The sequence below is a fragment of the Eucalyptus grandis genome, chromosome 8 (assembly GCF_016545825.1).
Source record: "Eucalyptus grandis isolate ANBG69807.140 chromosome 8, ASM1654582v1, whole genome shotgun sequence".
Lineage (NCBI taxonomy): Eukaryota > Viridiplantae > Streptophyta > Magnoliopsida > Myrtales > Myrtaceae > Eucalyptus > Eucalyptus grandis.
In genome coordinates, this window is record NC_052619.1 from 5,075,689 (window position 1) to 5,087,483 (window position 11,795).

The 11,795-nt window shown below is 34.6% G+C and overlaps 1 protein-coding gene across 1 annotated transcript; it reads left to right on the forward strand.

Moving 5' to 3' along the window:
• Positions 1-7,024: 7,024 nt before the first annotated feature.
• LOC104456000 (protein DEFECTIVE IN MERISTEM SILENCING 3) lies at positions 7,025-11,795 on the forward strand. The gene is made up of 8 exons (XM_010070685.3): positions 7,025-7,124; positions 8,318-8,461; positions 8,655-8,769; positions 9,049-9,283; positions 9,629-9,820; positions 9,899-10,219; positions 10,671-10,896; positions 11,537-11,795. Exons 1-8 carry the CDS (start codon positions 7,092-7,094, stop codon positions 11,570-11,572), a joined length of 1,302 nt encoding a protein of 433 aa, XP_010068987.2. The 5' UTR covers positions 7,025-7,091; the 3' UTR covers positions 11,573-11,795.

Genomic DNA, 11,795 nt, shown 5'->3' on the forward strand with positions numbered 1-11,795 from the left:
CCCGAGGCTCAAGCAGAATGACTGCCTGACAGTGCTCGTTTGGGGAGTTTTTGGGGGTAGAATGTGTAAATTTCACCTGATTTTGAAATCAAGTCATCTATATAAATTATCCTTAAACTTATCATAATGTAAAATTTGGTCCCTTAAATTTTTTAATTTGATTAACATGATCATTGAACTTTTATTCAATGTACAATGTGTTTCCTGAGCTTCTAAGTTGTTCAATGTAATTCATGAACTTTTGGTAAATATTTAATCTAATTTCTAATAAATTGTTTATATCTTCGGATTCAATTTAGTCATTAGATTATCTAATTTATGGACTAAATTGAATATGTACAAAAATTTTAATGATCACATTAAATAAATTGAAATTTTGGGATTCACGTTGCATATTAAGCCAATGATCACATTACATATTGAGACAAAATTCATAAACTATTTATATCATTTTCTCTTTAATTATTGCACTTAGTTATGATTTATATGATTGTTTTATATTTCTAACATTGATTTAAAAGAAGATTGTTTTATATTTCTAACATTGTAAAAGAAAAAAAAATACTTATAAAATCCTAAAATTTAGTCTAATAAAGAAAATAAGGGCCATAAGAAGTCTAGAATTCAATTTAGAATACTAGGAACATCATTAGGAGAATATATTTGACCTCGATCAGACTAAAAATTTGAGAATTCTAAAATTATATTCTTCTACTAGGCACACAAAAAAGCACATTAATTAAATGTAATAATTCGAAAAAGGACTCGAGTTCAGAAAATCAAGTTAGAGGGGGCCTGACTTGCACTTAAAATTGTTTTAAGAATCCCATTGCCAAAGAGCTCAATCTTGCTGGCAGTCTTGCTGGCATTAAGTCTCGCAAGCAAAACCAACAGTTTCAATCTTATATGGTGCGTTTGGATCTTTGTCTCTTGTATGCCCAAAACTAACTGTCATTTCTGGCCACCATCTCCCTTGAGCAATGGATAGATCAATTGCCCAACGCAACTCTCAATTGCAATTGTCCGCTAAGCCACATGGTTTGCATCAAATACCCATGCTACATGGTTCAAACAAGAAGAACCAATCTTTTGACAACCAAAGAACCAATCTTTTGACAACCAAAATTATTCTTATTGTCACGTACTAGTCACAAGGGATATAGACATTCAAAATCACCCTCGTTGTCATGAATGGGCTGTGATTAACATCAACCCAGCCCATGTCAATCACAGAAACAAAGAATGGCCAAGGTTTTCAAGAGCCCTTGGGCTAGATTTCAATGGGCCTATAAGTGGAGATACTTGATTCGATGATGAAGCAGTTGATTGACACGTGTCAAGATCAAGAGATACTACTAAAGATGTAAAATTAAGATAAAATTAACATCAAGATTAAGGCGAGAACTATTGGTGCTTAAAAGGGCGCACAAAATCAAAAGAGCGATTAACACTTGCTAGACAAATTATGTGAACATCATCAAACTAGTTAGAAGACAACAAAAAATGAATAAAGTGATTAAGTTAAGAACATGGAGTAACTTTCAAGGAAGGATCAACCAACCACCGACTATCACTAGGTTGGCCTATAAATACCGCAAACAATCCAACGAAGAACCTCCCAAACAACACAAAAAAATCCTTTATCTTACCCTTTTAATTATCTTAACCTAGCTTAGTTTAGTTGTAGCTTTAGCTTCCTATTGTAAATTCAATTCCAATGAGTGTCTATATTCTAGATAGTGCTATTGATTAAATTCTAATGTAATCCCATCGTCCAACGTCATCGATTAGATTCCGACATTGCATCCTAATATCAATTTAGGAGCAATACTTATCATGTGTTGTTTCCGCCACCCAGCGTCATCAATTAGATTCCACATTGTATCCTCATATCCATCTAGGAGCAATACCTACCAAGTATTGTTTTCACTATCCAACGTCATCAATTAGGTTCCGACATTGTGTCCTCGAACCCAATTTAGAGCAATGCCTTCCCGATATTGTGTTTAATGTCTAGCTTTGTTGAATTAGCTTCGATGTTGTACAAACCACTTTGATTTTAATGAGCTTAGCGTGTTGAAGTGTACTTGAATAAAGTTGTTGATTAGATTTCGACACTAGTTATCATTGATTCCAAGCTTGTATTGAACAACTCCATTAGATTCAAGACTATATGATATATTTCTCTATTAGTATTTGATCCTCTTTGTCCAATACTAGCATAGAACCCAAGTCCCCTTTTAATAAAAACCAAAATGTAACATTTGATGAAAAATATTTCATTATGAGATCCAAAATCGATGAAAGACAACAACATCAACAATTGGTGGTGCATGACAATATGAAGGAGCTATGGGGAAAGGATTGGCTAAAGTTCAAGCAAGAGCCAAAAAGGGCTGCAAAACGCGATGGTGAGAAGTGGGGGTTCATTGGGAAGGATGCAATCGCATACCCAACATTCTAGGCAAGTTGACGATTTGTCTAGTGAAGAAAATTGCATTCCCAAATTACTTTAATTTACTTAATACTTAGTTGGTATAATTAAAAAATGTGAGTTATGTGGGTGGGTTTAGTTTGGATCAAGATTGGATTGAATTGGGTATGGGCCATCTAAATTACTTAGAAAATAAATAGGCTTATTTGAATTAAATGGGTGAATTTGAGTTGAATTAATTTATGACTCACCCAAACCCAACCCATCCCACCTATTTGCCACCTCTAGTCAAGATAAAAGTCGAGATAGAATTTCTCAAGTTCATGGTATAAAAACTATTTTCTAGAAAAACCCTATCCTCTACCTCTCCTCCTCCATAGCAAGAAAGATGAAACTCTTTATCCTCCCTAACTCTCTAGCTCATGTCAAATCTAGAATAGTGAGAGAGTCGACGCACTATATTTTTCAAAATCACGAAGGTGAACGATTATACTTTCACTCTCTTATTAGATCTGGAATTGTCGAACTAATTTATCTTATCGATGTTGCTATAACCCATTCACATTTCTTATCGTATCAATTATGTGGCTTTACAATGATACAATAAATTTAATGCTTAGATTTTGATGCCGGTAGGTGTCTCCGATTATGCATTTTTTATTTCTTTAGTAGTGAATCACGATAGGTTTCTATTACTTCGGTTTGTTTTATTTTCAGGTTCTTTAGTAGTGAATCTGAGAAACAATCAATGATACTTTCAGTTTATGAATTTTTAGTAATAATCATGGATTGGTTTACTGAAAATCTGTGTCCCCTCATTTTAATTCTAGGTTTGCGTTATTATATTTTTATTGAACTTTTGTCAATTTTATAATTTTATAATGTGGGGTTTTGGAGGATTTTGCTATTATCTCACATGACAATTAGTAACTCATGTTTTTCCTTTTTCTTTTTTCCTTCATAGATATGAATAATGATAATAGTGAATAATTTGTTAGCATTTAGATACACCATCAAAGATGTAGAAACAAGTGATTGTTGAGCCGTCGGATCATTAGAAGACACGGAGGCGAATTTGGCAATACAAGTATTTAATTAATGGAGGACATGGAGTGGTGTGTGAGATTGACTTTTTTAAAGAATCATTTGTTGCCATTGTTGTAAGAGATTTGTTGTAAGATTTTTTTTTCTCTTTTGCTATTAGATGTGTGTAATAAGGTGTTGGTTTGTCATATTGAAATAACTAAGAATTGTGACAATGATGGTCTTTGTCTTTCATTCTTTTTGTATTAAATTTAGAGGAGAAGAATGTCCATTATCAATTAAATCTATCATGCCAATAGATGTCTTTGATTATGCATTTTTTATTTCTTTTGTAGTTAATTATGATAGCTTTCTACCATTTCCATTTGTGTATTTTCAGGTTCTTTAGCGGTGAATCTAGGAAACAATCAGCAATAATTTCAGTTTGTGCTTATCATGGATTAGTTTAGTAAGAATCTTTGTCCCCTCATTCAATCCTAGGCTTGCATTATTATCTTTTTATTTAGCTTTTGTTGGTTTGAAAAAGTTATAATGTGGGGTTTTGAAGGATTTTGCTATTATCATACTCAACAATTAGACATCATGTTTTTTAATTTTTGTTCCTTATTAATATAGATCACAATAATAGTGAATAATTACTTAGCATTTGGATACACCATCAAAGATGTAGAAACAATATCAATTGTTGAGCCATCAAATCATTGAAAAATGGAAGCAAAATTTGGTTGTACAAGTGTTTAATGAGTGGAGGGCAAGTGGAGGACATAAAGAGGTGTGTGATTCAATATTATGTAAAGAATCTTTTGTTACCATTGGTGTGAGAGTTGTGTTGTAAGTTTCTCTTGCTATTAGACATGTGTAATTAGGTGCTAGTTTGTCATTATTGAAGCATTTAAGAATAATGACAATGATGGTCATTGTCTTTCACTCTTTTTGTATTAAACTTAGAGGAGAAGAGTCTCCATTGTCAATTAAATCTATCATGCCTATAAATGTCTCCGATTGTACATTTTTTATTTTTAGCGGTGAATTATGATAAGTTTTTACCATTTCCATTAGTGTAATTTCAAGTTCTTTAGCAATGAATCTGAGAAACAATCAACAATATTTTTAGTTGGTGCATTTCCAAACAATAATCATGGATTAGTCTAGTGAGAATGTGTCCTCTCATTTCAATCCTAGGTTTGCATTATTTTCTTTTTTCTATAGCTCTTGTTAATTTGAAAAAGTTATATTGTGGGGTTTTGGAGAATTTTTTTATTATCTCACCTGACAATTAGAATCTCATGTTTTTTTTTCATTTATTTTTTCCTATTAGATATGGATCACGATATTAGTGATAATTACTTAGCATCTAGATACATTGTCAAAGATGTAAAACATGATATTATTAAGCTATCAAACCATTAGAAAACACAAAGGCAAAATTTGGTAGTGCAAATGTTTAATGAGTGGAGTACAAGTGGAGGACATGGAGAAGTTTATGATTTGATAGTATGTAAAGAATCATTTGTTGTCATTGTTGTAAGAGTTGTGTTGCATTTTTTTCCCTCTAGCTATTAGACATGTGTAATAAGGTGCTAGTTTGTCATTATTGAAACAATTAAGAATAGTGATGATGATAGTAACTATCTTCCATTCTTTTGTGTTAAATTTAGAGGAGAAGAATGTCTATTGTCGATTATCTTCCATTCTTTTTGTGTTAAATTTAGAGGAGAAGAATGTCCATTGTCGATTAAATCTATCATGATGATAAATGTCTCCGATTGTGCATTTTTTTTTCTTTAGCAGTGAATTATGATAGGTTTTTACTATTTTTGTTTGTGTATTTTCAGGTTCTTTAGCAGTGAATCGAAGAAACAATTGGTGATCCTTTGGTTTGTGCATTTCCAAGAATTATCATGGATTAATTCAGTGAGAATCCCTCTCCTCTCATTTCATTCCTAGGCTTGCATTATTGTCTCTTTTTTTTTTTTTTTTTTTATCGGTTTGAAAAAGTTATATTGTGAGGCTTTGGATAATTTTGCTACTACCTCACCTAACAATTAGTACCTCATGTTTCTTTCTTTTTTCTCCTTATTAGATATAGATCACAATATAATGAATAATTCTTAGTATTTAGATGCACTTCAAAGATGTAGAAACAAATGATATTATTGAGCCGTTGGATTATTAGAAGACATGGAGGCAAAATTTGAAAGTACGAGTGTTTAATAAGTGTAATGCATGTGAAGGACCTCTATGTCATAAGGTGCTAATATGTCGTTCATTGAAATGGTCTTTGTTTGCCATTTTGTGTTAAATTTAGAGGAGAAAAATATCCATTGTCGATTAAATTTATCATGGTAGAGTCATGCAAAAAGTAGCTTAATTGTGTTAGGGTTAATATCCTGAAAAACCCCAAACCGGTATACTTGTGACAAATTTACTCCAAACTATTTTTTTGATCATGAAAAACCCCAAACCTGGTATACTTATGACAACTTTATCACAATTAACTATAAAAAAAAACCATAAACTAGTACATTTATGATAAATTTACCCCAAAATAATTTATTCAACCACAACAAATCCCAAAAGGATATACATGTGACAAATATATCCTCCGTTAAATTGCATTAATACCGCAAAAAAATCACAAAAATTCTAAACTGTGACAAAGGGAATGTAAAATTTCAAATTGGTATACCAATCAATTATCACATGTCATTTAACTTAATAATTTAATTGTGAAATTTAACAAAAACTAACATAAGATAAATTTGTCACAAGTATACCAGTTTGGGGTAAATTTGTCACAAGTATGCAGTTTTTGGTAACTTTGTCAAAAGTATACCAGTTTAAGGTTTTTTATGGTCAAAAAAATAGTTTGGGATAAATTTGCCACAAGTATATCAGTTTAGGGTTTTTCAGTGTATTTCCCAATTGTGTTAATATGCATAGTTTGACTTCATAATTTGGTTCCACCTCTTCATTTGCTAATGTTATGAAAAATGTTCAAAGAAAAAGGAACATTTTCTTTCCTATTTATTTTTCTCTAATTGAAGGCCTTTCCTATAACATTTCTTTTTCACAATCTATATGTAATTTTTTTAAGTCATTGGACCTGAGAGTTTTTATTGAATATGGCAAAAGAAAAGAGCTTTGGCAATCACATCAAATAATATATTTTCGTGGACAATACATAAGAGCATATTTGTCATTTAAACCGAGATGCAGTTGATAGGATGTGAAAATAAGAGTTTAATTTCCATCATCTCCATTTATAATCAAAATAAGATATAATATGAAGTTTATATATTTTTTCTCTATATAAGCTAGACATATTAACCTCCAATGTAGACAACCAAAATTAAACTCTCTAGCTTATATAGAGAAAAATATCGAAGACTTCATATCATATTTGATTCCGATTGTAAATGCAAACTATCGAAATTTAAACTCTCTAGTTTGATAATTAAAATACCACAAAAAAAAAAAGAGTTTTGACGAGGTTGCCCGAATTTTAAAAACCTACTTGTCAGCACGGTCTTCGAGAGTCTCTATTCATAAGTTGTCGTGCCTGAACGAGGGGGAGAGAGAGAGCGCTCCATTTCAACTGAATCATCTCGCGATGTCGACGTCTCAGGCGAACGACCACACCCAGGTGAGCGACGCTCTCCACTCCCCCGGGAGCGCGAATCTTTCGCTTTCTTGTTCTCGCCTTGTGTTTTGATCTCGCCGGGGAAAAAATGATGTACCCAGTGAGGGAAATTGAACTGGGTTGTCGATTCCTCGACAAGTTTCGTTTTTTTCCCGCGGGAAAAACCGGTTCTTTTTGTCTAATTCGTGCTTGCATGTACTCGTTTCGACATTCGGAGGGTATGTTTGGGGGGTTTCGTAATTGCCCAGAAAGAGTTTTTGACTGTGCAAGTGGTGTACGATATTGGAGGGGTGGAGCTGGCCGGTGGATGATTTCGTATGCGTTCGAGTTCGATGTTATCTGTCGGGAATTCGGATCGTAATTGGAGAGTATGTGTTCGGATTTGACAATGTGGTTGATTGCTTGGAAGAATTCTGGTAACAGTTGTAAGAGGTTAACTTGTAATTATGTTTGCGAAATTTCAAACTTTTCAAGTTTGTATAGTGTTCTGGGCGAATATTGGGGAGACGTGCAGTTGCTAGAGTGTATTTAATCTGGGCAAAAGTTAGGAGCTTGGCGGGAATTTAACGCGTATTTCGTGGAATGGGTTTTGGACTGACTGGTTCAGGTATGGGTATAAAGCAGATGACCTACCTTAGCTGGTTACATTCATTGATTAGGAAGATCATTTTAAAGTTGGAACACTGCCATTCGATTTTCTCACCTGGATTATTTTACTATTTATCAAGATGGGAAAACCCACGTGTCATTCTTTGAGCACAAGCTAAATATGCGAATTGCAATAAGCTCCACACATTTTATCGAACTTTTGATTCTGATGCGACAAAGGAAGTTCATTGTTGCAATCATGACAATCTGCTGAACTTACTGGAAAGAAATGGGCAAATACTGCGATGAGTTCAAGTATCAAAAGTTCTGTTCCTCGGTTTCTCCGGTTACATGAGAAGATATTTATTCAAGCACATGTTTTGTTGCTCATTGGTACCATTGAGAGTCTGAAGTAAGAAAAATTCAAACGTTTCACTCAAATCATGCACCGTCTCCCAGAATTTCTTTGTGTGCGAGTGATGGTTATATACTTATTTTTGTATTTACAGCTTAAGTTTACTCCATATTGCATGACCTGCATTCTTCATCTTTCTTTTTTTTGGGGCAAAGATGCACATATCTAGTTGCTGATGTCCACCCATTTGCAGCCTTCTGTTATCACAACAGCATTGCCTGGCCAAGACTCATTGGCATTGGTGGTTGTTGATCAGAATGAAGGATCTCCTAATGCAAACAGCGGAGTGCCAAGTGGAGGTGTTATACAGGCAGATACATTAATGAACAGTTCTAAGGTTTGTATTTGAAATGGCTCGGGAGTTTCTTGGAGAGTCATTCTGGTCGAACATTCATCTACATCTAGGCTATTGGGCACGATGATTTTTCCCTGTTCAGTCTCTATTGGCTTACTGCATAGTCAATACAGGGTTAAGAACTTATTTTAGACAAACAGGTCAATCCAACTGATATTCGCCTGTGTTTCTGTAGAGACTTCAAGATGATCTACAATCTCTCGGTCTAAAAATCAAACAGCACGAGGATAACATAAAATCTCTGAAGACTCAGAAAAACACATTAGATGACTCTATTCTTGATAAGCGAGGTATGTTATCTGAAATCTGATGGCTCTGTAAATGGGAGTCAATATCTGGGCTTCTTTCCTTGCAATATGGTTAGTTATGATACAGAATATTAGTGAAAGTAAATCAGAAAGTAAGGCCTCGAAGACAGTCTCATATATTCGTACTGGGTTAGCATGCCATGCACATTCAAGTGGATTGAGTTCACATATTTTCTCAAAGGAAAAGCAGAGAGCAGTGGCCACTTCTTTGATTATTGTGGCATCTTCTAACATGTTTCTTGCTGACTTGTCATTACTCAGTCATTCTTGGGAAGTATCATTCTTCTGCCCCACCTAGTGCTGAAGATAATAGCCTTTCCAGTGGAGGCGAGGAGGAAACAACTGAGCAAATATTGAAGCGTGATAAATCTGCTGCTGGAATATGGTGCCAACTTAAAAATAGCCGTGGCACTCAGGCTCCCATTCTTGCTTTATCCAAGGATGTCATCGGCATAGTTGCTACTTTGGGCAAAGTTGATGATGAAAACCTTAGCAGGTTTGTTCAGTTCGTCATCAATAGTTAGAAGTTTGAACTGAAGTTCCTTTTGTTGGAAGTAATTGAATCGTCTGTTTTTTTTTTCTTTTTCTTTTTTTCTTTTTTTTTGGTTAGAAGTCACTGCACTTGTTGATGTCTCGAGATTAATATTTTAGATTGTTGAAAGAGAAGCAGTGAGCCTTGTCTCATGAATGCTCATGAGAAATGGCTGCATGTAGGGTAGTTCAAACTTACGATTTCTAATATCTCGCACTTGCTGGTGCATTTCCTACATGGAATTTGTGCTGTTTCAGTTCATGATTTTGCTCTAATCTCAATCCATCACTCTGCTTGACTGGGGTTTAGGCTTCTTTCCGAGTATTTAGGAGCAGACGCCATGCTTTCCATTGTTTGCAAGACTCGAGAAGGCATGAAGGCTCTAGAAACATATGATACAGACGGCAGTATTGATATGAGTGCTGGTCTTCATGGGCTTAGTTCTTCCATTGGAAGGGATTTAAAAGGAAGATTTCTCGTTATTTGCTTAGAAGATCTAAGGTGTAATTCTTATCTCTCTTGATGGATGGTGCGCAGTTTAACCTTAAGATACTAATTTCCTTCATTTAATTTTGTCAGACCATATGTTGGTGATTTTGTAGATGATGATGGCCAGAGAAGGCTTGATCTCTTTAAGCCCAGATTACCAAGTGGGGAATGTCCACCCGGTTTCCTTGGCTTCGCAGTCAATATGGTCAACATTGATGCCACCCATTTGTTTTGTTTAACACCAAGCGGTCATGGTCTCAGGGAAACTCTATTTTATCATCTTTTCTCTCGGACTCAAGTATATAGCACGAGGGCGGACATGCTACGCGCTCTTCCTTTAATTAGTGGTGGAGCCATCTCTTTGGATGGTGGAATAATTAGAGGTCCTGGCATGTATTTCCTAGGCAAGAGGTAAGACAACTTTGCCCATCATCTATGACAATGTGCATTCTGATTTATTTTTGTAAGCAATTCCTGCACATTGAGAAGGTCTATTTTTTAAAAAAAATGCTGCATGAAGTGGCCATTTACAGTCCTTCCTGATCTTTATGGCTATTTTTGGTTACATCAGCTCATCTCTAATCATTTATGTCCTCTCCAATACAAATTTTTATCTTCTTGCTCATGTGTTGAACGTGATTCTCAGAAGGATTAAGTTGAGTATGCTTGCGGCTTCCAGTTAATACTTGCATGCATAAATAGTTAGATTTAAAAAAAAGGTCTGTTATTTTTGTGTGCCGGGGAAAGTATCTACTTTCTTGTAATATTTCCTTTTGGTCAGGTTGTAGAGTGTGTTTTTTTCTCCGGCTAAAAATAATCTTAATCTTCTTCTGCTGCATTTGTCCCTGCTATCAATTTTAAGGGAGGATGTGGATGTGAGATTTCCAGTACCATCAGGTGCATCCAGTCGTCCTGCAAATTACCATGAAGTAGAAAACCAGATGAAGGACTTGAGGTGGAGAAGGGAAAAACTGCTGGAAGATTTACAACGAGAGCGACAAATGTTGGATCACGCTAAAATGAATTTTGAGAGAAAGAAGCAAGAATTCGTTATGTTTCTTGCTCAAAGCTCTTCTTATGCAACCCAGGTAATGCCTAATCCAATATAAAAGTGATGCGTTAACCTTATTTTGACAGCCACTATATTTTTTGGGGGAACATATTTCTGCTGATTAGTGTGTAAATTGGGTTCTTGTCATTCATGCATACATACATGTGTGTGTGTGTGTCTGTGTCTGTGTCTGTGTCTGTTTGTAAATCAGCAGAGATATGTTATGTATAGGTTCTTGTCATGCATACCTACATATATACATGTAAATCAGCAGAGATATATATATATATATATATGTATGTATATATATATAAATCAGCAGAGATATGTTCTATATATTTGCGCTGTGGAACTTGTCCAGCATACTGTTTAGTTAATCAAACTTTAAAACTGACTGCATGGTCTAATGAAAACATATGGCAAGTGAACTTTTTAGTCAATACAAATTGAAAGTTTCTATTATATATTACCATGTACGATGGGAGTTGCACAAAATAAAAATACAAAGATTTTGATGCATCTTCAGGTTTTTTATTTTTTTTTACCCATTTTTGGTCAGGAAGGATAAGAGATGTTGGAATTGTTTTTGACATTTGGGGTTACTTTTGGTATAAATTTTCTTGATCGCCTTTTTACGGTTCAAATTCTAACAAATTGTCATCCCATGGTTGCATCAGGTTCATCTGGGAAGCAACCCCATGACCCCCAGATGAAATTTTTGGAGAAGGAAGAGATCTTTGCAAATATTCAAGCGGAGTAAACTGACGAAATTTCAAGACGCTCTGACGCATATGAATTGTTGTTTCGTTTAAGTTTTCAGCAGGATTTATTTCCTAGTTCTATGGATTGGAATAGTGCCTTTAGTTTAAGGCGGTTTACTTGTATTCGCGATGTTGTACTGTAGTCTGGTATATAAACTCTCTCTCTCTCTCTCTC

What these genes read in the sequence shown, in the direction of transcription:
- LOC104456000 (XM_010070685.3), top strand. Translation starts at nt 7,092, where the DNA reads ATGTCGACGTCTCAGGCGAACGACCACACCCAG. An exon ending in CATTAATGAACAGTTCTAAG is followed by an intron (nt 8,462 to 8,654) that starts GTTTGTATTTGA and finishes GTGTTTCTGTAG; the next exon opens with AGACTTCAAGATGATCTACA. An exon ending in ATGTATTTCCTAGGCAAGAG is followed by an intron (nt 10,220 to 10,670) that starts GTAAGACAACTT and finishes ATCAATTTTAAG; the next exon opens with GGAGGATGTGGATGTGAGAT.